At 50.3% G+C, this 27,601-nt stretch overlaps 1 protein-coding gene and 1 long non-coding RNA gene across 8 annotated transcripts in view; one reads left to right on the forward strand and one right to left on the reverse strand.

Annotated features, from left to right (window-relative positions):
• Positions 1-3,537: 3,537 nt before the first annotated feature.
• On the reverse strand, positions 3,538-10,513 carry LOC116582091. The gene is made up of 3 exons (XR_004282377.1): positions 10,402-10,513; positions 9,899-10,100; positions 3,538-3,594 (listed from the first exon to the last, which is right to left on the reverse strand). It is a non-coding gene; the product is annotated as an uncharacterized LOC116582091 (long non-coding RNA).
• A 108-nt stretch (positions 10,514-10,621) lies between these two features.
• Positions 10,622-27,601, forward strand: part of DLG3 (discs large MAGUK scaffold protein 3) — a 55,060-nt gene continuing 38,080 nt past the window's right edge. For 2 of the 7 annotated variants that reach the window (XM_032330263.1, XM_032330264.1), the window contains exons 1-9: positions 10,622-11,307; positions 14,714-14,764; positions 15,203-15,327; positions 15,529-15,698; positions 15,989-16,125; positions 16,692-16,836; positions 17,449-17,608; positions 19,209-19,365; positions 19,771-19,873. In XM_032330263.1, the coding sequence (XP_032186154.1) occupies positions 10,951-11,307; positions 14,714-14,764; positions 15,203-15,327; positions 15,529-15,698; positions 15,989-16,125; positions 16,692-16,836; positions 17,449-17,608; positions 19,209-19,365; positions 19,771-19,873 (1,405 nt within the window). In that variant the 5' untranslated portion in view covers positions 10,622-10,950. The other 5 variants (XM_032330262.1, XM_032330261.1, XM_032330267.1 and 2 more) reach the window with 5 other exon arrangements.

The raw sequence follows: 27,601 nt of genomic DNA on the forward strand, positions 1-27,601 counted from the left end.
ACCCCAGCCCGGGGAACTACGATTCCCAAGATACCCCTGACCGCTTCCGGTTTCGGGATGGACGGAAGCGTGTTTGAATTTGTATTCCCGCCCCCTCCTCCGTCCGGGTCCCGCCCCTTCCCTTCTCACCGCCCCGCCCCCGCCATGGATACACAGGCACACACGTACACAGGCGGCGGTCCAAGCCAACATACCTGGCCTGCGGGGCGGCGGCGCTCAAGGGACCGGGAGGAGGTAGGCGCCTCAGGAGCCAACGCCACGGCTGCTGTCTGGTCCCAGTCTCCTCGGGTGTCCACGCCGCCTTGCAACGGCCAGGTCTTCCTCACACACTACCTTTTCAAGCTGCATTTCCCTAGTTTTTCCCTGTTCCCCATCCGTCCCTCTTTCTGACCGACCGCCGGCCTCACCTCCGGGGCGCGCAGCCTGTCAGGTACTGCCAGGCTCTCACCTCTCAGCGCGCACCTCCGCCCCGCAGCCCTACTTTTCTGCCCCTTCCCAGGCGTCCAGCCTCGCAGCCCAGCAGCCTCTAACTCCCCTCCCCTTCTGACCCAATCCTGACAATCTCCAGTCTGTCCAGCCCCCGGGGCCTCATCTTCTCAGCTCCCAGGCTTTCCGCAGCAGTCGTATAACCGCCGGAATGCCAGGACCTAATCCCAGATCCTAAAGTCCCTATCCCCTGAGTCGTGAGCCCTGAGCCTGCCACTGCCTATCCTTACCGTCTTCCCGGGAGGACTGGGCGGCTATGGTTCACTTAACTTCTATGAGGCCTTCGGCTGGAGACTGGAACTGACAAAAACTTAAGGGTGGAGGGCCTCAGGGAGCTGCTGGTTGGGGTTGGGGTGCAGTTGCTCTCCGTTATTTTTAGCTGCTGACTCACAGCTCCTGGCATCCGGGTTTGGGGCTAGCAGGCTGGGCTAGGGGGCTATTAATAGAGCCGAGGCACAGCCCCGACCCAGTTCAGTTTGGAAGCACAGGGAGGAAGGAGCCTCCCTCGGTCACCATGCCCTGTTGGAGACATTGTGGACTGAGGCAGTGGCTGAACCAGTACCTCTCTAGCTACCAGTACCTCAAGCCTAATATCTCTACCTTGAAACTCCCAAGAGAAGGCACACAGGACTCCTGGGCACAGCTCTCCCCTCAGTTTGCCATGGCTTGTGGTTCTGCCACAATGAACCTCCTTTTGTACTAGCCGAGAGTGAAGACACAAGCTCCAAGTAGAACAGTTATTGTGGCTACAGATTTGGCTTGCCTGGACCTACTCTTGGGCTAGAATACTGGGTTACCAGGAAGAAAAGCTGTGTCTTTCTGGTTTCCAAAAGCCCTTATAAGGATGGGGTACTTCAGCATGGTCCTAAAAGAGGGGGCAACAGAGCCGAGAATTTGCTAGCCCCATACTAGACACAACACTAGGAAACTGCTGAATTCTGTATTTACCACCTGCCTAGTCTTTTGCTTTCCCTCTTGTTGGGTTCCCTACTCACAGGGGTCAACAGACCTCAGGATGTCTCCCAACTCCATACGGAAATCTAATTCAGGAAAGCCACTGAGAAACTTGGTTCTGCAAAGATATAAATGATCCTTTATGTATCGTCGTTTCTATGGAGACTTTTTTTTATTTCAATGGGCTAACGTAGGAATTCCTGGGGTGCCTGGGTGGCTCAGTCCATTAAGCGTCTGCCTTTGGCTCAGGTCCTGATCTCAGGTCCAACTCCTGGGATGGAGCTCTATGTCTGGCTCTCTGCTCAGCAGGGAGTCTGCTTCTCCCACTCCCTCTGCTCGTCCCTCCTGCCCCTCTCATGCTCGCTGTCTCTCAAATAAATAAAATCTTCTTTAAAAAAAAATTAGGAATTCCCTGATCCGTACATTGGGAATGGTGGGGAAATCTTGATACTTTACTGGACTACTCACCAAAATTATTCCCACCCACACCCAATTTGCTAGAATTTCCATTCATCAAGGATGCACACCCACAGCAATGGCCCCTTCCTTGTAAACCAGAAACTTCTGCCTTCAAGCGACCCAAATCTCCAGCTCCCAGGGGAAACCAGAGGGCTCTGGGACAAGGCTGCTTGTTTCTCCACATACAAAATCTGTCTTCTTTGTATACAGGTCCACCTTCAAGAATGAGCCCAGATTATCATACAGCAGCAGGCTGCCCTGTCCCAACCGGGTCATTCTGCTGAGGGCTCCAGAGACGGTGGATGGGATGAGAATTGGTCTCTCTCCTTCTCCAGGACCCCCTCGCCTACTACTCTTTGGTGGCATCAGTCTCTGCGCCGTCTCTCGGTTGCCTAGCAACCGCAGCCGCCTGCAGGGGCGCGGGGCCGCTTTGGACCTGTAGGGGGCGCCTGCCTCCCTGGGGCCTCAGGCTGGAGCTCTAGCTGTTGAGAGTGTGTGCCAAGTGTCAAAGCGTCTCAGGGTTAACCGCGTGCTCCCAGCCTAGCCAACCCAGTCCAGTCTGAGTCTCTCCGGAGTAAGTGGGGAGAAGTACACTATGGTTCTAGAGGGATTTTACTCATATTCATTAAAAATGAAAAGATGAAAGAGAGAGGGAGGGAGGGAGAGAGCGAGCGAGAGGAAGAGAGCGCGCGCGAGCGGGCTGGCGAGAACCACTCAGTGGGGATGGGACTGTGGGGAAGGCGTGTTTGACTGTCTCCATTCTCTCCAGGCCTACCAATGCTTATTCCTCAATCGGAGCCGTTCAGAGGGTCCAGGCTACAGCGGGCTTTCTTCCCGAGCCACTTTTTGGATGTGGAAAAATGAGTCTAGCCCTCTTTTTGTCAATATTGTCAAACCGCTGAGCACATAAAAGACTTCAAGCTCCTGGGTTATCAGCGCAGCCTAGACTTGGTCAAAAAAAAAAAAAAAGATATTAATTCATTTGTTCAGTCAACAATAATAACTAACCTTAACGTGTTGTGTACCAGGGAATGTGTGAAGTGTTTTACATTTAATCTTCACAAAAACCTTATGATTATTTCCATTTCACAAGCAAAGAGACTAAAGCCCAGAGCATTTTCAGGGTCACACGACTAGTGACTGTGTTGGGTCTGTGAGCAACCGTTGTGTGCCAGGGTCTAAAATATAGAAAATAAGACACCACTCTCTTTTCACTACCTAATGAACACCTAATCACCCTTCAGGACCAAACTAAAAATGTGATCTCCTTGGTGAAACAATTCTGAAGTCCTCCCCCCACAAGAAGAGTTGGTAACTGCTTTTCTGTACAACCCTCTGAAACAGCACTTCTCATGGGGACTATAATGATCTGCATCTACATTTCCATTTCTCTAACTTGGAGCACCTCAGTGACAGGGCTGTTTACAGTATTTACTGTTCATCTCTCCATCTGGGTGTCTGATAGATACCTCAAACTCAACATGTCCCAATCTACACATCTGATCTCTCCCCTCACACCCCCCCCCCACCCCAGAATGGCCACTCCTAAGGCTGTCCTCATCTCAGTCAATGGCAGTTTCACCTTTCCCATGGCTCTGGCCAAAAAGCCTTGGAATCACACCTCATATCCATTCTGTCAGCAAATCCTAGTGACTTTCTCTTCAAAATGTGGGTTCCTCTGAAACCTTTCATAAGCTGAAATGGCAAAAAAGCAATTACCATTAATGTGCATGGAAAAATTTTTGAGCATTCCCAGACCCCAAAAATAACCTCTTTTAGGCTTTTCTGATACCTCAGGGCACATCTTGCTAACGAATGCACAAAATAAATGGAGATAAAGCACAGATGCTCACAGATACAGTTCAAAGCCCTGGTGACTAGATGCTGAGCTGCTGGGCGCAGTTCCCCAGGAAAGAGCTTGGCCAGGCTGCTCTAGCTGCTCGCTCTTGGTATTTGCTGCCTCTATCACTGCTCACTGCAAAGCAAATGCTGAATGCTATTTTCACTTTTTTACTCCTTTTTAAAAAATAAAAGCAAAAATCCTCTTTGGGTTTCTTTCAGTTGGTGAAAACAGCTAGTGATGCGGGTCTTTCTTTGGAGCAAAGTGGTGTAAGGCAAACTTTTGAAACACGGGGGATACTGCACATCCAGAATCCAGCCACTTCTCTCTCTTCCAGCACAAACACTGTAGTCCAAACCACTATCATCTTTCACCTGAATCCCTGCAGAAGCATCCCAACCAGTCTCACTGCTTCCGTCCTTGTCGTCTGTGGCCTCTTCTCCACACAGAGCTTTGCTGAACCCAAGTCAGATCGTGTTAGTTCTCTGCAAAAACCCTCCAATGGCTCCCCATGTCTCTCAAGGTAAAGCACAAATTCTTATAATGGCCTACAGGCCCTGTACAATCTTATTCCCTACTAAATCTCTGATCTCATCTCTTGTTATTCTTCCCCTCCCTCATTCTGCTCTGGCCACTTGGTCCTCCCTGCTGTTCTTTGAACAAGCCAGGGGTACTCCTTCCCCAGGACCTTTGCACTGGCTGTTCCCTAACTAGGTATACCCTTCTGTATGGCTCATCTCCTCACCTCCCTCAAATCTTTGCTCAAATGTCACCTTCTCACTGAGGTCTACCCTGACCAACTATTTAAGATGGCCTCTATCCCGATTTCCAATTTCCAGTAAAAATAGCGTATAAAGGAATGAAATAAATTACACCATGAGGGAAAAAAAAGACAAATCCAGAAGTTAGGAGAGTCTGCAAAACAACTGACATGTATGCCTCAGAACATCAATGTCATTAATTAAAAAAAAAAAAAAGTAACAGACTTCTAGTTCTGGACCCAGTATGAGTAGATAAACTTCTCCCTATTCCTCCTGTTAACTACAGCTAAAATCCTGGACATTAAATATAAAACAAATGTAAGAAGACTGAAAGAAGGAGGAAAGAGCTGACTTATTAGGTACCCCAGTGACCTGACCTCCAAGTATTGAGTTCCCTAGGTTTTCTCGTTGCTTCATATATCCCAGGCTGGTGCTGGAGAAGCCAGCAGCCTGGACCTGCCAATGGGCACAGACCAAAGAAAGCCTCAATAAATCCCTGCCCTCTCTAGCCAGAAGACCAGGCGAAGAGAGAGGGGGAAGCAGGCTTCCCGCCGAGCAGAGAGCCTGACACAGGGCTTGATCCCAGGACCCTGAGATCAGGACCTGAGCTGAAGACAGAGGCTTAACCCACTGAGCCACCCAGGTGCCCCCAGGCAGAAAACTCTTAAACAAGAACCACTCTACTGTAACCAAACATCACAGAAAAGAACCATAGCCCCGCCCATGCCAGTAAAGGCCAAGTAGAAACCCAGACCTCTACTCTTACTGGACTACCCCAACACTCTCTGGGGTGGTGTCAGAAAAGGCTGAATAGGGAGCCTGGACTTCCATCCCCACAGAATAACATGGCTTCTTCTCCCTGCCGAATGATATCAGAATGTCAGAGGAGACATAGTGGAGACTCAGGACTTCTGCTGCTGCTCTTCCTTTCCTCCCCTCCCAGTCTACTGTTCTACCATCTTTGCCCCTATCTGTACCACCCACCCATAGTCAATGGAGGCCCCCTGGGGACCAGGAAAGAGACACTTCAACCCCTCCCAGCCAGAGAGGTGTCAGTGGAGGTCTAGTGGGGAGCTGGAACTCCCACCCCTGCCCAGCAGCAGGGAGGATCCTCTGCCTCAGGTATCGGCTGACACCACTGGGGGAAGATGAACTTCTGTCCCTACCCGACAGTAACCAGGCAGTGGCCCCTTCCACTGATGGCAACAGTGTCAGAAGAAGCCTACCAGAGATAAGATTTAAATAAGATCCAGATGGGCGCCTGGGTGGCTCAGTGGGTTAGGCCGCTGCCTTCGGCTCAGGTCATGATCTCAGGGTCCTGGGATCAAGTCCCGCATCGGGCTCTCTGCTTGGCAGGGAGCCTGCTTCCTCCTCTCTTTCTCTGCCTGCCTCTCTGCCTACTTGTGGTCTCTGTCTGTCAAATAAATAAATAAAATCTTTAAAATAAATAAATAAATAAATAAATAAATAAATAAATAAATAAGATCCAGAGTCTCATAACATAATATTCAAAAATGTGTAGGATGTACTAAAAAAAAAAAAAAAACACTCATCATACCAGGAACCAGGACACCCTCAACTTGAATGAGAAATAATCTACAGGTGCCAACACCAACATGACAGAGAGCTTTCAACGATCTGACAAGGATTCTAAAGCGGCCAACATAAAAAATGATTCAGGGCACCTGGGTGGCTCAGTTGTTAAGCGTCTGCCTTAAGCTCAGGTCATGATTCCAGAGTCCTGGGATCAAGCCCCGAATTGGGCTCCCTGCTCAGAAGGAAGCCTGCTTCTCCCTCTCCCACTCCCCCTGCTTGTGTTCCCTCTATTGGTGTATCTCTGTCAAATAAATAAATAAAATCTCTTTTTAAAAATGCTTCAGTGAGCAATTACAAACAAGGTTGACACAAATTTTTTTTAAAAGTCTTGGCAAAGATGGGGCCCCTGGGTGGTTCCGTGGGTTAAAGCCTCTGCCTTCAGCTCAGGTCATGATCCCAGGGTCCTGGGATCAAGCCCCGCATCGGGCTCTCTGCTCAGCAGGGAGCCTGATTCCCCCCCTCTCTCTGCCTGCCTCTCTGCCTACTTGTGATCTCTGTCTATCAAATAAATAAATAAAATCTTTTTTAAAAAATCTTAGCAAAGAAGTAGGAGAGACAATCAAGTATCTAAAGAAATTTTAGAATCAAAGAATATAATAACCAAACTAAAAAAAATCAGTGGATGGGCTTATCAATAGGATGGAGAGGACAGAGGAAAGAACCAGTGAACTTGAAAATAGAACCTTAAAAATTACCCAATCTGGGGGTGTCTGGGTGGCTCAGTCAGTTAAGAGTCTGATTCTTGATTTCAACTCAAGTCATAATCTTGAGGTCAAGAGATCATGACCCACGGTGGTCTCTGTGCTCAGTGGGGAGTCTGCTTGAGATTCTCTCTCTCTTCTTCTGACCCTCCCCCCAAGCTCTCATTTTCTTTCTCTCTCTCTCTCTCAGATAAATAAATAAAACTTTTTTTAAAAAATTACCCAATCTGGGGGCGCCTGGGTGGCTCAGTGGGTTAAGGCCTCTACCTTCGGCTCAGGTCATGATCCCAGGGTCCTGGGATCAAGCCCCGCATCAGTCTCTATGCTAGGCAGGGAGCCTGCTTCTCTCTCTCTCTCTCTCTCTCTCTCTCTGCCTATTTGTGATCTCTCTCTGTGTGTCAAATAAATAAGCAAAATCTTAAAAATTACCCAATGTGAACAACAAGAGGAGAACAGAATTAAAAAAAAAATGTACAGTGCCTCAGAGACATGTGGTGACTATCCCCTAAGACTTAACATTTGCATCATCAGAGTCCCAGAATGAGAAAAGAAAGGTGAGGCTGAAAAAGCCCTCAAGAAATAATGGCTGAAAATATCCCAAATTTGGCAAAAGATAAAACCTACTAATTCAAGAAGATGAACAAAACCCAAATGGGATAAACTCAAAGAAACCCATGCCAAGATACATCATAATAGAACATTTTCTTTGCAAGGCAAAGAAAATCTTGAAAAAAGCAAGAAAGAAACAGCAACTTACTTACAGAGGAAAAACAATTCAAATGTGGGTAGATTTCTCATCAGAAACTATGGGCCAGAAGAAAGTGGTACAACACATTTCAAGTGTTGAAAGAAAAGAACTGCCAACCCCAAATGCTTTATCTAGTAAGTATCTATTCCATTTCATTGGAAATGAGGGGGAAGTCAAGACACCCTCAGAAAAAGGGAAGCTAAGAGACTACATCACCAGCAGACCCACCCTAGAAGTATGGTTAAAGGCAGTTCCCAAAAACAGAATGAAAATGATAAAAGAAGAAATCTTGGAACATCAGGAAAGAAGAAAGAAATGAATGAGTAAAAATGGAAGTACGTATAATAGACTTTCCTTCTCTTAAGGTGTCTGAATTATGTTTGATACTTGAAGCAATAAATATAACATTGTCTGGTGGAGCTCAATATATGTGGAGAAAATATTTAAGACAACCATGCAATACTATACTGTAAATGGGACACGGTAAAGGTATTTAAAGGGAGGTGAGCCTTCTATACTTCCCTCAACCTGATAAAATGTTGACAGGTAGATCTCTGTGGTGACCAAATAATTCTGTATCTTTGTTGCAGCAGTTGTTACAGGAATCTCCACTTATGGTAAAATGGCACAGAATTATAGCCACATCATGGGGTGCCTGGGTGGCTCAGTGGTTTAAGCCTCTGCCTTCTGCTTGGGTCATGATCTCAGGGTACTGGGATCAAGCCCCACATTGGGCTTTCTGCTCAGCAGGGAGTCTGATTCCTCCCCCTCTCTGCCTGCCTCTCTGCCTACTTGTGATCTCTGTCAAATAAATAAATAAATAAATAAATCTTTTAAAAAATTATTTTTAAAAAATGAATTATACCCACATTGTACCGATGTCAATTTCCCAGTTTTTATATTGTACTATAATTATGTAAGATGTAATCATTGAGGGAAACTTTGTGAGCAGTGCATGGGCCCTCTCTGTACTGTGCAACTTCCTTGTAAATCTGTACTTATTTCAAGATGAAAAGTTGTTTTGTTTTGTTTTTTAAGATCGGGGCTATTCTAGATTAAAAGTGTTTAAAGACACAAAGGTGATGGAGAAGGCTTGATTAGATTCTGATGTTAAAACCATAAAAGGCAAATTTGGAGAAATTTGAATATGGATGAGACATTTGATGCTCTTGGATGATATGAAATTATTGTTAATTTTCTTAGATGTCAAAATAATATCGTGGTCGTGTAGAAGAATACAAGATGTATGCTGAAGTATTAGGGGAGAAGTGTGATGAAATCTGTCACTTACACTTGAATGGTTCAGAAAACAATGCAGCTCCATAATAGATCAATAGAGCAAATATAACAAGACAATACCAGTTGCTGAGTCTATGAGAAAGATATATAAATGCTTATTGTACTAGTCTGTCAACATTTCTGTATGTTTGTGAATTTTCATTTTTAAGAAAAGCTGGAGAGAACATGTGGAGGAGAGACACAGGATAAAAGCAAGTGCAGCAAAATGTTAATGACCATCCAGGTGGCATTTGTTCCCTGTAACTTTTTTTCAATTATCCGTACACTTGAAAATTTTCGTATTAAAATGTAGAGGTAAAAAACTTGAAGAAAGATGGTCGCAATGCGGTGTCCTCCCCTGGCGTTCCCAACACCCTCTTCTCTGATCGACTTTTCTTTCTTTCCCTACAATGCCATGCAATACTATACTACAAATGGAAACCTGTGCAGATATTTAAAGGGAGGTGAGGTTTCTATTCTTCCCTCAACCTGATATAACGTTGTTCTGTGTGTTGCTAGATCCCCAAATCCTAGAACAGTGTCTGCACATAGCAAGTGCTAGATCAATGTTTGTTGAATTAGGAATGAATTTCTGTATCCCCAGGACCTAGGTCGAGGTCTCGCCTAGAATAAGTGTGCAACGAGTATTTGTTGAATTGAACTGAGATCTACGTTCTACAGGAGAACTTGGAATAGACCTGTTGTACCAGGATGGTTTAGAGTATGGATGTTTGAATCAAATAGCCAGAGTTTGCGTCCCAATTTGGTCACTTCCCGCTATATTAATATCTCTGAGTCTCAATTTCCTGATTGGTAAAATTAAGATAAGCATAGTAGCATCTTGGTAGGGGGGTTGTTGGCAAGTAAAGCACTTAGGACTTTGTAAAGGCTCGATAATTGGTAGCTAAGGACAAAACAAGTACAGCAAAAAAGACAGTCTTCCCTGCATGTCATCCTGCCTCCGGCCCCCAACAGGCTGAGCGGGGGAGGTTAAGGAGATGTCCTTGGACAAGTATTCCCAAGTTCTTCTCCAGGTCCCCTGGAATGGTTTCTGTCACTTCAGATCTCTTCTTACCTTTCCTTCCATCCTGGACTCTCTTTCCTCTTGGCACCCTGAAGCTCTTTCTCCCATCATAACCATGTAGGAATAGGGCGAAGGACACAGGAGCCTGTGGGCCAGGGACAAGTATTAGAGCTCTCCTTTCCTCCTGTTCTAGGGTTGAGTTCCTCACTAGTGATGGAAGCAGGTCAAGTGTGAGATTGCGGTCATTTCAGGCCTAGAGGTTGAGAGAACAATAGTCCCGAGGAGGAGGCACTGACAGGAGAGTAGTCACATATGCCGCCCTCTTCCTCGGTCCCCTGTTAAGAAAGATCACCTTCCCCGCCCTGCTCCAACGTCCCTTCGGTCCGTTCTGCTGTTTCAAGTCTTTACTTCTGCTAGCCCCAGCTCAGAGCAAGCCCAGGGACCCATTGAGCATCTCCATGCAACTCCCTCTTGGAAGTGGGGTGGGGTGGAGTGGGCAGAGGACAGGCTGAAATCGGAGATGTGGAGGGCACTAAATCGGGGGCTGAGCTCACCCGCGGCCCAAATCCTCCATCCCCGCTTTAGGGTCGGCGATATCCCAGATATCTGGGGAGCTGGGGCTGAGCCTGGGGGCGCCACTGGTTCTGTTCCTTTAAGGAGCCGCTGTTTAGCATTCCTGCCGCTGCCGCTGCCGCTGCCTGACTCTCCACGCTGATTGGCTGGAATCAACTGAGAAGGGAGCCAGGGAGAGATGCTCTTGACTCCACTCAGATCCATCCTGGGGACCAGTGCAGGAGCGGTCCTCTCAGCTCCCAGCCTCTGCCCAGGCTCCCGCTTCTTCTTTGCCGCTGGGCCTTGGCCCAGGAGCCACGACGGGCGACACGGAGCCGCCAGTGCTGGAGGGGGAGCCGTGGGTGCGGGGCAGCGTGGGGGCAGAAGCCCCGGGACGCCCGCCCGGCCCCAGGCCCCGTTCCGCCCGAGCACCCCCACGGGTGCCCCCTCCTTCCTGGTCCGAGCAGTGTGAGTGTGCCCGGGAGCCCAGCGGCGGCGGCGGTGTGGAAACCGGCGTGGGCTGGGGGGTCCGGGCGGCGGGGGGCAGTGCCATGCACAAGCACCAGCACTGCTGTAAGTGCCCCGAGTGCTATGAGGTGACCCGCCTGGCTGCCCTGCGGCGCCTGGAGCCTCCTGGCTATGGGGACTGGCAAGTGCCCGACCCCTATGGGCCAGGTGGGGGCAACGGAGCCAGCGCAGGCTATGGGGGCTACAGCTCTCAGACCCTGCCCTCCCAGGCTGGGGCTACCCCCACCCCCCGCACTAAGGCCAAGCTCATCCCCACCGGCCGGGATGTGGGGCCAGTGCCCCCTAAGCCAGTCCCGGGCAAGAGCACCCCCAAACTCAACGGCAGTGGCCCCAGCTGGTGGCCCGAGTGCACCTGTACCAACCGGGACTGGTATGAGCAGGTATGGACCAGCAGTGGCGGGGTGGGGGGGGTGGGGGGAAGGCGGTGGTGGGGAGATGGTGGGGCAACCGAGGGGGGCTGAAGAGTGGGGCCTAGAGGCCTGGGGGGTGCAGCAGGGGTTCCTGGAGGCTTCGAGCTAGGGGAAACTGAACCCCAGGGTTTCACCTGGACCAGGAGAGACGGTTGGAAATGTATGCTTCTCTGTGTGTGTCTGTTTGGGGTCTCCATTTGGGGGGGATTGGGAGGAGCTGTGTGTGTCAGGAGGTGAAGGTATGGCGGAGGGGCACATTTTCCTGTGGGGGGACTGGGTTTGTCTCCGTGTGGGGGTTTAGCAGCGTCTCTGTGTCTGGCAGGGGGCGGGAGGTTCTGCGGGGGCTGTGTATGGTGTATGTCTCCACAGGAGGGGAGGAGGGGGCACGGTGCTCTGCGTAGGGGGGACATATGTGTGTATGTGTGTATGTATGTTAAGGTGTGTGGAGGGAGGCACTGGAGCTCCTGTGAATCTGTGTCGAGGGGGCCCATGTGCCCAGCTGCCTGAGCTTCATCCCTCCATGCCATGAGTCCCTTTCCGTCCCAGGCCCTTTGTGTGCACATGGACATGTGGGGATGTCTCTCTGAACGTGGAGGTGTCTCTGTAGGCGAGGTTGCAGGGATAGCTGTGTTTGCCTGTGTGTGGGGCTGCGTGTATCTGTGTGAGAGCGTGTGGCTCAAGTGTGTGCATGTGTGTGCCTGTGCGTGCATGCGTGTGTGTGTGTGTGTGTGTGTGTGTGTGTGTTGTGTGTGTGTGTGTGTGGTGTCCCTGGTGAGAGGCGCTTGACAGGCAAGGGAGGGGAGGGGGAGGAGGCAAGAGACACGTCCCAAGCAAGGCTGAGAGGCTGCTGAGAAGGACGGACTCTTTTGTCCCAGCAGCTCTGAAGTGTGTGTGTACTGGGGTGGGGGGGGAGCAAATGTAAAGGGTGGGGGGACTGAAGCAAGCCTCTTTGCTCTAGAGCAGGCATGGTGCCTGGAGGCAAGCAAGGAAGGGGCAGGTGCCCTGGTGCAGGACTGGCCCCAGCGGGGCATGGCCCCCTTGAGTACCTCCAGATGTGAAAGAACTTGGCCCCCGAGCCCTGACTTGGCACAGCTCAGGAACCCCTGGGTGCTGGGCACAACTCCGGCTTCCACTCCCAGTCTAAGCTGCCAGCTTAGAAAATGGAAGGAGCATCTGTGGGAGAAGCAGCAAAATGGAGGCTGGGCCGGCAGAGCCAGATCCTTGGCATGCACAGCGGAGGGCCTGTCTGCTTATTTGGCTCTGCAGCCCCCAGGTTAGGGAGAGAGGAGAAGGAGGTTTTGCTGTTGAGAGCAGGTGCTGCCTGCCCCAAGCTGGTGACCCTTCTGGCCGCCTCTGTCCTCCTCTGGGGATAGAATGTGCTCTCACTCAGAAGCAAAGGTGGGGACCTCCTAAGGGAGAGGAGTCCTCAGTTCTGGCCTCCTGTCTGTCCGCGCTCACTGCTTCCTGTGGCCCTTTCCTTGGCTCCTTGCCCTCTCCAGTGAGTCCCCCTCTTTCCTTTTCCCCTATATCCTGGGGCCCTACCCTTGCAAACACTCACTCACGCTTATCCTGCTCAACTGGCAGACAGGTGCCAGTCCCAAGACTGGGCCAGTTGGCCAAGGTTTCTTTGCCAGGGCTGAGCCCCAGATGGCCCCCGGCCCTGGAAGCGGGGTCACCAAGCAGGGCAGTGGGAGGCTGGAGCCTCTGATGCTCGCCAAAGCTGGAGCTGGCCTTGAAGCATGGCTTATCACATGTGGGCACACATGGTACACCAGAGGCATATGAGCGCTGCATGGGTGTCCTTTTGCCTGCATGTCTGTTGCATGTTACTTCAGGCAGCTGTTTTAGTTTCGGGGCTCTGAAAAGCTATCGGTTCTTCCCCCGTGGGATCAGGGACCAGAGTGGGGCTGCAGCTGGGGTCCTCCTCCCAACTCCCAGAGCTTCAGGGCACAAAGCCCTGTGGTCAGGCCTTGAAAAGGTGGAGGCATGACTCACCAGCCTGCCCACCGCCCACCTATGCCCCCCCCACCTCCCCTCCAAGCCAAAGCTACAGTGGAAGGGGAAGCATGCGAAGGAGCCCCCATCAGAGGTTTGCAGCTCCCTTCAGAGGAGAACACCAGGGTTCGGGAAAGGGGCAATGCAGCCAGAGACAGATGGAGGAGGAGGTACTGGGATACCTGGGGAGAGAGGCAAGGGAGTCCCTCCATTCTCGGGGATGAGAGTGGGAGCCGGGGAGCAGGTACTACTCTTCTGCCACAGTCACATTTTCATTTGACAATAGCCACAAGTATGTCTTGTCTGGGAGGCCAGTTCTGGGGGTTGGTCAGAACAAAGCTTACTTCCATCCCCTTCCCTTGCCTCCCCTCCCATGGCTGCTGTATACTGAAGGCCAGGGGCTCCACTGCTGGTCCCTCTGTGGGTTATCAGCTTCTCCCTCCTCTGGGGAACCTTGTCCACCCTGCTCCCATCGCACCCCCGGCTTTGCCTCTGACTCCCACCCAGCTCCTACCCTGGCTTTTTCTGTGGGGAAACACAAAGGGTTAGGTATCAAAGGCCCTTGGCAGAAAATGGATTCGGTCTTTGACTCCTTCCGCCCATTTGAAGAATCAGGTTCCTGGGGACACAGAGGAGATATAGAATGAGGGTTCCTGGGGGTATTCAGAAGGGTGCTCCTTTCCTTTTCTCATGAGTTCTGCTGGGGAAGGGCGTGAATGGCCAAAACATCAGTGGCTTTGGCAGCTTTATTTAATCAAAAGAGCAGCTGGAGATCCAGGTTCTGACCCTGGCTCTGCCACTAAATGCCAGTGTGCTCTGAGGTACAACCTGTGTCCTCTCTGGGTCCCGGTGTCACACCATCTGTCACATGAGAAAGGTTGGACAAGATGGTGTCTGCTGTCCTACCGGTCCTGACATGGTGGGAGTCTGTGATCCCTGAGTCAGGAAGAGCTATGGATCAGAAGGGGAAGAGGTCCCCATCGAGGCCACTGGGTGTGCCCCCATGGATGCTAGGTGTGGCATGGTTTGCCCACTGTGTTCCATTCCCACCAACCCCCTTAGGCCTATGCTGCACCCCTCCTAAGTGAACTCCAAGGCCCTGGGGCCCAGCCTCTCAGTGAGTGCAACACTAGCTGGCTGGTCCCGGATAATTGATCTGGGCTAAATGGGTTCAGGGCAGATATGGCTGGAAGCAAGGGAGGGGTGTGGCCTCCTCAGGGTCAGCCTGTCCCCATATGTGGCCAAGAGGCATCCTGGGGTCAATTCGGGCTCCTACTCTTTGGGTGGTGGGGGAAGGGCAGGTTGACCAGGAAGGCAGATGGGTGTGTGTTGAGGGGGGGGTTCGGGAAGTGCTCAGGGAACTGCCCGTGTTTCCCCCTAGGTGAACGGCAGCGATGGCATGTTCAAGTATGAGGAAATAGTACTTGAGCGGGTAAGTCTGCCAGCAGGCCAGGATGAAAGGGGAGGGGAGGGTTTAGACCAGGAAAGGGAAGCGCCCTGTGTGTACCTCAGTCTCAAGACTTGTTGGAGGGAGGCACCTACGTTGAGAGGACAGGAGGTGGGGAGAGGGAGGAAACAGTGGCCCTGGAAGGCCACGTACTGCATCAATCAATCAACCAGCTCACAAATATTAATTGACTTTGCTCACTGAGGCCTGGGGAGCTGGGGATGGGGGGCGCTTGGCTGGGGCCTCTGGGCCAGAATGGTTGCCACAGGCTGGGAATCTGTATGTTGGCCTGCCGGGGGTTGGGGGCGCCTTCTGAGGACTGAAGAACCTGCTTCTGGGGGGTGAGGGGAAGCAGGGGAGATCCAGAACCATCCCTCTTGCCCTCTGAGTGAGCAGACCATGCCCCTCTGTCCCCTTCTGCAGGGCAATTCGGGCCTGGGCTTCAGCATTGCAGGGGGCATTGACAACCCGCATGTCCCCGATGACCCCGGCATCTTTATCACCAAGATCATTCCTGGTGGAGCTGCCGCCATGGACGGAAGGCTGGGGTGAGGTGGCTCGAAAGCAGGGCTGGGGGTGGCAGGGGCAGGATGAACATGAGGGGAAGAGGGCTGCCTGGCATGCGATGACCCTTTGGTTAGCCCTCAGAGAGGGCAGGGGAGGGGTGGCAGGGAGGGAAGGAAGGAGAGGTGGGAGAGGGGGTGGGGAGGCAGTGGTGGGGTGTCATGCTTCTCGGGCTTCCTCCTCAGGGTGAATGACTGTGTGCTGAGGGTGAATGAGGTGGACGTGTCGGAGGTGGTGCACAGCCGGGCCGTGGAGGCACTGAAGGAGGCCGGCCCCGTGGTGCGCTTGGTGGTGCGGAGGAGACAGCCCCCACCTGAGACCATCATGGAGGTCAACCTGCTCAAAGGGCCCAAAGGTGCATCCCTCTACATACCTGTGCTCTGGCCAGAGACTCTGGGTGGCTCTGTAGGACACAGAAGGGGACAGCCTTACTCCTTGCTTGACCTCCCATCTCACTTTCCCTTACTGACCTCGGGATAGCAGCCTAGTGTCTGGGTTCCCCCAGGGCAGGGGAGGAAAGTACAGGGAGGGGAGTTCCCCCTGAACCAGTGGGTTGGCTCGGGTGGGGAGTGGGGTCTGGCATTGACTGAGCACTCTAATGTCTCCTTGTGGTCCTCTCCCACTCCCTTCACTGCCCCTCCCCAGGCCTGGGTTTCAGCATTGCTGGGGGGATTGGCAACCAGCACATCCCAGGAGACAACAGCATCTATATCACCAAGATCATTGAGGGGGGTGCTGCTCAGAAGGACGGACGCCTACAGATTGGGGACCGGCTGCTGGCGGTGAGATAGCCTTTGGGGAGGCCCACATGTAGGGTGGGGTGTGGAGGTGGGGTTCTAGTAGCCTCTCACTCCACCTGAACCTCATTCAGGGGCCAGCATTGTGGGGGAGGTTTCCAGAGCATCATCATCGGAGGGATGCCTGGGTGGCTCAGTCGGTTAGCTTCTGTCTTTGATTCAGATCGTGTCCTGGGGTCTTGGGATTGAGGCCCACTTCAAGCTCTCTGCTCCAGTGGGAAGCCTGCTTCTCCCTCTGCCTCTGCCCCTCCCCCTGCTTTTGTTCCCTCTCGCTGTGTCTCTCTCTGTCAAATAAATAAATAAAATCTTTAAGAATAAATAGATAGATAAAAAAGAGCATCATCGTCTGAGTTGCACACGCTCAGATACCAAGGCCCTAGTTCTTTTCATGGCCGCGGCTCCCATACCAGCTCTATTGCACTCTTAGTGCTTGTCAGCTTCTCACAGCACTGTATGGGGCCTCCGTTAGAGCACCGTTGAATTTCCTGGAAGCTCCCCGGAGAGGCCCTCCCTTCTCCCAAGTGCCAGCCTTAAGGCCTTTCATCTTCTAGGTGAACAACACCAATCTGCAGGATGTGAGGCACGAGGAAGCCGTGGCTTCACTGAAGAACACATCTGATATGGTCTACCTAAAGGTGGCCAAGCCGGGCAGCCTCCACCTCAACGACATGTATGCACCCCCTGACTACGCCAGCAGTACGTACCCATCCCCCTTGTCCCCAGCCTGAAGCCCAGCCCCCTGGTTTCTGGAGGGGAAGGAATTCAAACTCCCTGTTCAGAGAGGGAGGGAGAGAGACAGAGAGCCATAGTGCTCAGGAGAACTGAGTCCAGATCCTCGCTCTGTCCCTTGTAGATGGGTGCCCTTGGATGAGTCCCTTTCCCCTGTCTTCAGTTTTCTCTTCGGCAAAAAGGAGCTAATGATATATGGGCTGCCTTCCTCATAGAACTGCTGCAAGGATCAAATGAGATCATGGACAAGAAAGCCCTTGGAAAACCGTATTAGGCTGTAGAGATGTGAGGGATTATTATTAGTCACACCTCTAGTCATGCCTTTCTTTGTAGACTGCTTGACTTTAGCTCTTTCTAAGACTCACAGGAGTGAGCCCAGGATTCAGAAAGGGACTGTGGAGGAGGAACCCAGGGGTGGGGGTGAGGGGGTGGGGAGAGGGGAGGAGAGGCCTGAGGAATCAGCATCCCTCGGTGGCTTTTGCATCTCGGGTGGGGTGTGGGGCACAGTCCTTGATGGGGGTGAGGTAGGGACCTACATAGAGTGGTCTCTGAACTTGTCTCTCCTTTTCTTGATTCCAGCTTTTACTGCCTTGGCTGACAACCACATAAGCCATAATTCCAGCCTGGGTTACCTTGGGGCTGTGGAGAGTAAGGTCAGCTACCCTGCTCCTCCTCAGGTTCCCCCGGCCCGTTACTCTCCAATCCCTAGGCACATGCTGGCTGAGGAGGACTTCACCAGGTAACCCCCTCCCCGCCGCCACCCCTTTAACCTACTTAGGGATGAAGAGGATAGGAATCCGTTTCTGGCTAGCCACGGGTCTCCTTGTAGTATGGCCCAGAAGAGGAGAAAGCCCTTATCTTTGGGGTAGGCCCTCTTCGGGCCCGAGAGAGGGACAGAAGGAGCTGCAGGGACAAGTTCCACCATCAGGGGGCGTGCCAAGCGTGTGGCCCCGATCCCAAAGTACCGAGTTAAGGGGGAGAGGGGTGGAGCGCGTAGGGGGCTGAGGAGGTGGAAGCTGTAGGGGTTTCCTTCCCCGAGCCAGTCGCTGCCCCCTCTGCCGCAGTCGTTCTAGAGAAAAGAACCGTTGAGACGGTGGGGTTGGCGGGACGCTGGGAGGCTGGCGGGCCCCGTGGCCTCCCCGGGGACGGCCCCGCCCCACTCTGGCGGCGGCGGCGGCGGCGGTGGCGGGCGGTGGAACTGGTCGGGCCGGCCGGGGTTCCGGGGGACAGGTTTGCTGCGGGGTGGGGCCTGGGAGGCTGCAGTGGAGCCGGAAGGGTAGGCGGACGGGGTGGGGGACGGGCAGGGAGAGCTGGAGGAACCATGGAGAGGGCACGCAAGCTCTCAGGCTCCGGCTTGGCCCTAGGCTTGGGCACGGCCTCGGCCTCGGCCTGGAGGAGGGCTTCGCAGAGGTGGGCCTGGCCGCTCCGCTCCCTGCGGCCTGGAGGGGATGCCAGGTAGGAGGAGAGCAGGGATTTGAGCGAGAGCATCCGAGGCTCAGGGAGGGAGCCTTGCACCCAATACTGGGAGCAACAAAGGAGGAGTCTTGGACTTGGGGCTCTTCTGATGAAAGATGCTTTCAAGTGAAGGCAGTGGGCAGGGAAATGTGTGCTGAGGGTCGGGTTTTAAGGCTACGCAGGCACGAGCGGCTGTAGCTCTCGCTTGGTGACACTGACCATTTCCAGGGGGATGCCTTAGACATAACATGGTTAGTGACAATTGGGAGTTTTCATGTATTAACTCTCTTCTGTCGGGCTCCTCGGCTCCTTCTGGGGACCTGGGGTTTCTATACCTGTCTCCCACATCACCTGGCAAGGGCACATAGTAGTAGTGGGTGACCAAATCTGTCCTTGGGGAAGGTAGGAGGACTCACAGTTGTCGGGTGGAATTTCGAGACCGTGGAGGAGCATTTTGCGGATGAGTGCGATCAACCCCAGGCTGGTTTCCAGCGCCCCTAACTGGTTCCCCTTGTTGTGGCCCAGGTCCATCACGCTGGTGGTAGGATAGGAGAATCTGGGAAGAAAGAGGATGAGGGAATGGGCTCTGAGGTAATGTTCTCCAGACAGGGTAGGGTTGTGTTGAACCGAGAGAGTAGAGGACTGTCCACTGGGAAGCCAACTCCAAGCCCTCAGGAAGAAGGGAGGGAAGAGGAACTGAAACTTGGCACCTGGCAGAAAATAGCAGCCAAGCAGGTTTCGGGAGAGAAAGGAAGCAACAGAGTATCATACGTAAAGGAACCTACATCATTCTACGGCAGTATGGGCCTTGTTCTAGGCTGGCCCTCACAGGGACAACAGTTTACAACCACCTTGTCCTTATCCTTTTGCTTCTTTCCTACCAGAGAGCCCCGCAAGATCATCCTGCACAAGGGCTCCACAGGCCTGGGCTTCAACATCGTAGGAGGAGAAGATGGAGAAGGCATTTTTGTCTCCTTCATCCTGGCAGGAGGCCCAGCTGACCTGAGTGGGGAGCTGCGCAGGGGAGACCGGATCTTATCGGTGAGGAGAAAAAGGAGAGGTGGGAGGATGGGATCCATGCCAATCTAAAAGGGAGGAGGGGAGATCTTGCTTTCTCCAAGAGATGCTTCTTGAGATGGGAGAAGGCTGAGCTGGAGAAAACTGATATTCTCTTTATAGATGACCTCAGACCTTAGGACTGAGCCCAGACTTATCCTTGAGGAGGAAATGAATGTGTGTTGGATCTCAACCCTGGTTGGCATTTGAGCCCCACAAAGATAACTATTACACTAAAGATGGCATATTCTTCACGGGCAAGGATAGGATATTGAGAAACGCATCTGAGTAGGCTTAGGGATGGGCTATCCATCTCCCTCTCCTAACTGCTATGACAGAGGACTGCCTTTCTTGTTGTAGGAATGGCTCATAGCTCCTCTCTTTGGACAGGTGAATGGTGTGAACCTGAGGAATGCAACTCACGAGCAGGCTGCGGCTGCTCTGAAACGGGCTGGCCAGTCCGTCACCATTGTGGCCCAGTACAGACCTGAAGGTAGGAGATGGAAGGTTGGACAAGGATTTGGGGAATTGAGTCCAAAGGGGCGGCTTTTTGCTATCATAGGTACCAAAGCTACTTGATCAGGTCTCTTTCACCCTAGCGCAGTAACCTCTTCCTGTCTTGTTTTCCTTCTGGACTGGGGTAGATTTGGGGAGCTTTGGAGCATCATCTATCTGAGGCGATGCTCAAAGCCTGCCTATCAAGGCTGCAACGCAGCAGAAGGCCAGTAGTGGGCAGCAACCTGGGGAAGGAAGCACAGAGAGGGGCGACTGGAAAAAGGGGAGAGGGAAGAGAGGGGAGACACAGGACTCCGAGGCGAAAAGACACAAATGTATGCGGTGGAACGGGAGGAGAGTAACTCCCGGGTAGAAGGACCACAGGGAAGAAAAATAGGATCTCTTTTCTGGATCCAAACCCCTATGACCCCCACTTCCTTCCTTTCATCAGGGTGACTGAAAGATCCATAAACGCACTGAAAAGGTGATGCTAGGCTGTCGGGACGGGCAGCCGGGAACGGACCCCCCCGCTACGGGGGGCCTTCTTTGTGTTCTCTGGGAGCGGGCCCCTGGCTGGGGCGAAAGGGCGGGGCTGGGTATGCAAATGAAGGCGTTTGATTGGCTGGGGCTGGCCAAGGCCCAGGTGCCGAGGTGAGCTGCTGGATGGCGCGCCCCAGTCGGCCGGCCGGCGGGGTGGCCATTGGCGGGCCGAGCGCGGCCTCCAGCCGCACGCCCCGCCCCGTGACCCAGGCGGAGGGCGGCGAGCGCCCCTCCTTCCCCCCCTGTCGCGCGCCTCAGGCGTCTCCTCCTCCCTCCTCCCCTCCCCCTCCCTCCTCCCCTCCTCCCGCGCGCCCCGCTTTGTGTCCGTGGTCTCCCGCGCGGGACGGAGGGGCTGGCTGGAGCTGGCGCTTTCTCGGCACTAGACCTGGACTCCAACCCGGCGCCAGGTGAGGTGGGGCGGACGAGGGTCAGGCCCCCTCGCAGTCCCCCCGGCCTCTCTACGGTTCTGTTCTCATACTCTCTCTTTTCCAACACTGCGCCCCCCACTCCTCTGCGCTCTCCCCGGAATCCCTTCAGCTCACGCCCCAGCCCCGTGCGCTGCGCTGGTTGGGAGCCCCTCCTGAGAGCCCCTCTCAGCCCCAGGAGAGCGCCGCCCGGGGCTGAGCGCCGGCTCTCCCGCCACGGGGCCCTGGGTGGTCTTCCCCTCTTTGCCATCACCTCTTCCCACTCACGAACCGGGCCCCTTTTCGCCCCAGGACCTCTGCCCTCCCCTCGGCCTCCTGCTCGCCGGCAGCTGTGTCCCCGCAGCTTCCTAATCCCTGTCCTCAGAGGAATTTTCTAACCGTCCCCCTCCCCCACACGCATTGGTCCGTCAAACCTGGCTACCTCGGGGAACCCCGAGGCTGGCTTGGTAATCTCGGGACCCCACCCCCATCCCCGCTTTTGTTTGTGAGGGTTTTCAGACCGCTCCCGACTCGTGTGGCCTCCCCCTCCTCTTTGTAAGCCCGGCCTTTGTCCCTTGGGGCCGCAGTGCCTGGACTCCTTGGACACCTAGGCCCCGGGGGCCAGTTACTAAGGTGGAGGAAGGGACCTGTACCCGGCAGGTGCATTGGTTCCGTGATGAGGAGAGGCCGGGAGCCCCTTCGCCGAGCTGTGAGGGAACTAAAGCGCCTACCTTTGTCCTTTCCACCCCCCCCCCACTTGTTCAGTGCCTTTAGTAAGGGAGGGCCTGAAGGGGAAGAAGAGAGGGGGACTGCCACCTTCTTCTCTAGGCTTCTGTGATGGGGGCAGAAGTGTGGGAAGGTAACTAACAGGAGGACTTGTTGGTCCCAGGTCAGGGGAAAGAGGGATGCAAATGGAGACTTTCAGTCCATTTTCTCTCCATGTTTTGGTGTTCAGTTAAGGACAAGAAAGACACCTTAGGGTTATTGGCTGGTTGTGGTTTTTTTTTGGTTTTTTTTTTTTTTTTTAATTTCTGCGTGTGCTTTTTGCTTCTCAGTGGAGAGCTATCCATCTGATTTTTATTAGCAACCAGTATTTATCATGTCATGCCCACAACTTAGACAACGGTAGGTTCTGCAAAGAAAATGATTTCTCATATTTGGGTGTGTGTGTGTGTGTGTGTGTGTCGGAGAAATTGATGTGTTTCTTTCGGTTTTGCTCTGTGATGTTGGGCACGTGGAAACAATACTGTGAATTTATCTGGTGGTAGGATGTTGGAAACTGGTGACTACATATTTCTGTGAGTTTTATTGGGAGAATGTAACTGGTTCACCTAAAAGGCTACAAGTTGTCCAGGATAAAGGGATTCATTGCTGCCAACATGTATTGCTCTCTGAGCATATTTCTGAGAGTTTATAATGTATGTTGAGGTGCTGTCCTATGTCAGGTCTCTCTACCACTGGCTAAACAAAAGCCTCTCTTAGGATTTAGTTGAACCGCTGTTGATAAGGCTCTGCCACTCCAGTCTTTCTTCTTTCTTTGCTTTGGTAAATCCAGCAGGGCCTCAACATGCAAAAAGCTTTTTTTGTTGTTGTTCCTTTCAAAAATGGCCCCTCAGAGACAGGTTTAGAGGGGCTACCAAGCATTCGGTGTTGGGCTCTGAATTTTCTTTGATAAAGTGATGATAGCTTTTAAAAATAAGGACCCCATGTTGATCATTTTATGAATATATTAAATGCTGTTCTTAGGAAAATTGTATTACATGGCCATTTACAAAATGAATAATCCAAATATATGTCTGCTGGCCACAATGGCAAAGACTTTGCATGTTATGGACCAAATTAAGTGTTCATTATTTGTGTTATTTTCACATAGAATGTGGGATCTGGAAAGGTTTTTGTACTCCAACCCGTCTTTGTGCAAACCGGAACAGCGACAGGAGAGCAAGGACGTGACTTGCCTAAGGCCATGAAGGGAAAGTTGCTCTGTAGGGGCGGGGAGGGGGGTGTCAGCAATTGGTTTAGGTCTGAGGTCCACCAATTGGGAAAAACTGTACTTGGGAATACCTGAGAGACCCAAGACCTACTTGGAGTGGAAGAACAACAACAGGAAAGGAACTGGGGAAATAAGAGAGACTAGGGAAAGAAAGATGTATGGGCAGGGGTAGATTAGTGGCCATGGTGGCCACTGAACTCCATTGCCAAGCCAGTGCAGTGCAGGCTCTCTCCCATTTTTTAGCATGAGAGCTTAAAAAATAGCTCTGACTAATTAGAACGATCAGAGTAAGAATATTTTTTTCTTTTTTTAATGGCTTAATTGAGATATAATTCATTTACCATACAATGCGCCCGTTTAGGTGTACAATTCATTGATTTTTAGTGTATCCACAAAGTTGTATATCCAGGGTCACAGTCAATTTTAGAATAGTTTCATTACCCCTCCCCTTTTAAAGATTTTATTTATTGATTTGACACCCTTTTAATACATAGAGAGGGTTTAAGCATTGGAAGTGTGTTAAGTGTAGGACAGTTGCTTCCTAGTGTATCTCCCCTGAGCACTTAGGGGCTGGATGGCAGCTTGATGGGAATACTTTAACCTTGGGATTCTTTCATGTATCTGGTTTATTCAGTGTGGGTTAAACACATAATGAAGATTAAAAACCATGTCTGTCTATTTGAACTTTGTATTGTGCCTAGCACAAGTATTTTTACAATGAAGCTTTGGAAAATATTAAAATAGAAATAAAAGTGCTAAATGGTAAGGTACCACAGTGTGAGATGCTATGTAATAGTTTCACTCTTGATTGCTCCAAACTATTGTGGACACAGCAATCCTACCTATTAGCTAAAAATAGCATGATGTTCTTGGGCATGTATAATCCTGTTTAAAATTCAAATTGAAAATTTAAACAACTGGCTCTTGGCAAAGGCTCTCTCCCAGTCTATTCTAAAATGAAAAATATTTTTCTTTGATTTGTGAAATTGCTCCACCAAGGGAAGTATGGGCATCACGTTATAACATTTTAATTTAGAAAGTATCTCCTACATTTTCCCCCCTAGTTACTTTGTTTCAGCCTCTGTTTTAAGCTGAGCTAGTATTTTTCTGGAAAATCCTTTTGTTTTTAGAGTAAAACCTGAGCCCCAAATCAGGAGGTAAGCCAGAAATTGGTCACTAAGGTAGCTAAACTGGGAATTGCTCATTTATGACCAGAAATTTTCACCTGGCATGTAAACCCAGATAGGCTGGGGGGAAGGGAATGAGAGAGAATCTATTTTCCATACTTATTTTAAAGTGCTGAATAAGCATACTTTCCCCATGGAAATGCCTTTGGGTAAGACCTGAAAGAATTAAGGATCAGTGATGATAATAACTGGAAAGCATAAAAGTAACATTGTTCCCATAACATTTACTAACCATCCCATCTCCCCTGTTGGAGAATTGAAGATAACCATAGCTGTTACCATATCAGCATGATCTCTCTTGAGAGCAAAGAGGTGAAGGTTAATCAAGGCAAAGAATTTAACTCCTGAAATTCCTTTTGCTATCCTAAAAGAAGACTGATACAGGGAAGGCAGAAAATGAAGTGCTGTTAACAGCATTTCTGCACTGAACAGTTTAAAGGCAGCTCGTTTTGTATTCATGCTCCTGTCTCCACCATGTAGACTAGAGCCTGTCCCATGGTTTGTTCTACTAAATTATTATCTCTATGTTCCAGATGGTTTTGTGAGCATCAATCTTCAGAATATCCCTGTAGGATAGGTGATACCATGCCCATTTTACAGATGAGGAAGGTGAGGGTCAGAGAGGGTAAGTGACTTGCTCAAGGCCCCACAGCCAGTAAAGAGCAAAGTCTAAGTTCAAAGTCAGATTTCATGAGAACTTCAGGTCCAGGGCTTTTGCATCTAGGACACAACTACCTCCCATCACAGCAGAGAAGCTGTGAGGCCCCTTTTCCAATGCAGATACATCTAGACTCTGAGTGCCAGAAGCTGTTAACAAGTGGGGTAAAACCAACTGCCAAATGTCAGTTTTTTTAGTCTTGATGGCCCCAAACTGCTGTACCAAAGGAGGAAGTAGCCAGGGAGTAGAGGGGCTGCTGGAAGCCTGAGGGAGACCTACAGATTCCTACAAAAAGAAAGTTGGCTTTGGAGGACTACTATAGAATGATATTGTGGGGGAACTCAGGGAGAAGGAAAAGATGGGAGCTGCTTTGCTTTGGCTGTAATAGCAAATGTGTGCAGGCTTAAGAATATTTATTCAGGAGTGCCTGGGTGGCTCAGTGGGTTAACCCTCTGCCTTTGGCTCAGGTCATGATCTCAGGGTCCTGGGATCAAGCCCCACATCGGGCTGTCTGCTCAGCAGGGAGCCTGCTTCCCCCCCATCTCTGCCTGCCTCTCTGCCTACTTATGACCTCTGTCAAATAAATAAATAAATAAAATATTTTTTAAAAAAGAATATTAATTCAGTAAGTAGGCATTTCTCATTTCTTCAAGTGAAACGGAGTATTTATCATTCATTTTTTAATGACCTTATAGTTTGCTCACTTAAGGGTACAATTCAACAATGCTTAGAATGTTCACAGAGTTGTGCAGCCGTCACCACAATCAATTTTAGAACATTTTCACCAACCCAGAAAGAAACCTGTACCCTTTAGGTATAATCACCCCCCTGCCCAAACTTCCCATCCCCCTGAATACTAGGCAACCACTAATCTACTTCCTGTCTCTTATGAATTTGCCTATTCTGGACATTGCATATAACTGGATTCATATACTGTATGATCTTCTGAGATTGGCTACTTTAACTTAACATAGTGTTTTCAAGGTTCCTGCGTGTTGTAGCATGTACCAGGCCTTCATTTATTTTTCTGACTGAATAATATTCTGTTATATACATACAACATATTTTGTTTATCCATTCAACAGTTGACGGATATTGGGTTGTTTCCACTTTGAGTCAATTGTGAATAATGCTCTGTGAGCATCCATATGCAAATTTTGCATGGACATGTGTTTACATTTCTTCTGGGTATATATACTTACTGGATCATATGGCAACTCTGTATTTAACCTTTGGAGGAATGGCTAGGCTGTTTTCCGTCACAGCTACACCAACCTCACATTCTCACCAGCAGTGAGGGTTCCACTTTCTCTACATCCTCACCAACCCTTTCTTTTTGATTCTAGCCATCCTGGTGAGTCTGAAGTATTTGGGGGTTTTCATTTGCATTCCCCCCAGCAGCTAGTGACATTAAGCATCTTTTCATGTGCTTATTGTTTACCATTCATTTTTGTTTTGCTCCAGCCCCTGATTTGATTCTCACCCTATTTCTTTTCTAAATTGACTGGAGACCAGAGCAGGCCAACTATGTTATTAATCAGGTGATAGAAGGGAACCAGAGGATAAGGGACTACCTTTCACTCTTATTGCTGAGTGCTGGAGGGGCTGAATGCTTCGGTGTAGATAATTTTAGTTAGGAATGCTGACCTGATAAAGTGATAGGGCCCCCCCCCCCAAAAAAAAAACAGGAAAAAAAACACAGCTTATTCACATACCCAACAGTTCATTCATTTAAAGCATATAGTTTAGTGTGTTTTAGAATGTTCAGAGTGGTACAACTGACACCACAATTAAGTTTAGAACATTTTCCTCAGCCCTGAAAGGAGCCTGTCTCATTAGCAGTCACTCCCCATTTCCTCCAACTTCTCCCCTCCCCTAGTCCTAGGCAACCACTAATCTACTTTCTGTTTCTATAAAGTTACATTTTTGGCCGGTTCATATAAATGGAATCATACCATATTGTAGTCTTTTGTGTCTTCTGCCTTTCATTTAGCATAATGCTCTCTAAGTTCATCCATGTTGTAGCATGTATCAGTACTTCATTCCTTTTTTATGGGTGAATAATATTCCATCCTATGGCTTTATTACATTTTGTTTATGTACTAATCACCTTATGAACATTTGAGTTTCTGCCTTTTGACTATTACACATAATCCTGTGAACATTCATAGACAAGTTTTTGTGTGGTCCTGTTTTCAACTTTCTTGGAGATACATACATACACACACATCCCTAGAAATGGAATTGCTGGGTCATAGGTAACTTAACATTTAACATTTTGGAGGAACTGCCAAACTTTTTCCCAAAGTGACCCTTTTAGGCCAGCCCTAAAGTTTATAAACTTAGGAGAGAAACTTAGAAGAGGAAAAAAAATATTAGCTTTATTTCCAGTTTTGCCTACTGGGCTGAACTTTATATACAGATGGTTTATGCTGGGGTTTTCTGTCTTCCATATAGCCCAGGGACATGGTAGCTACAGTTGGCAAAGCATTTTGCACCTAGCCAGGCAGGTCCTTTTTTTTCCTTGTTAGACGGTTTGAGACAAAATCTTATAAAACATCAGTTTTCCTGATAGGATAGAATGACTATAATAATATATAGGAATGAGAATGAATTACTTACTTAGTTACAGTTCTTTGAGATTTCCTTTTAATTCAGTGTATTGCTTGTTGAAATCTTGACCCTGTTATTTACAGTTGATTTGTTTGAAGTTTTAGCCTTATATTCTATAATAGGGAAATTGTTTTATTCTTTTAAAGAGAAATAGGAGAAGTTCAATAATTAGGCCTGTCATCGTCACTGAACAAGTACCGTTTTTGCTTACCTACATTAGGAATATATATATAAATAATGTGTGTGTGTGTATGTGTGTGTGTGTGTATGTGTATAAATGTTAAGTCATTAATCCTATGGGAATCATCTTGGACGAGGAGCCAAGGCCCTG

Source organism: Mustela erminea, chromosome X, assembly GCF_009829155.1.
Source record: "Mustela erminea isolate mMusErm1 chromosome X, mMusErm1.Pri, whole genome shotgun sequence".
Lineage (NCBI taxonomy): Eukaryota > Metazoa > Chordata > Mammalia > Carnivora > Mustelidae > Mustela > Mustela erminea.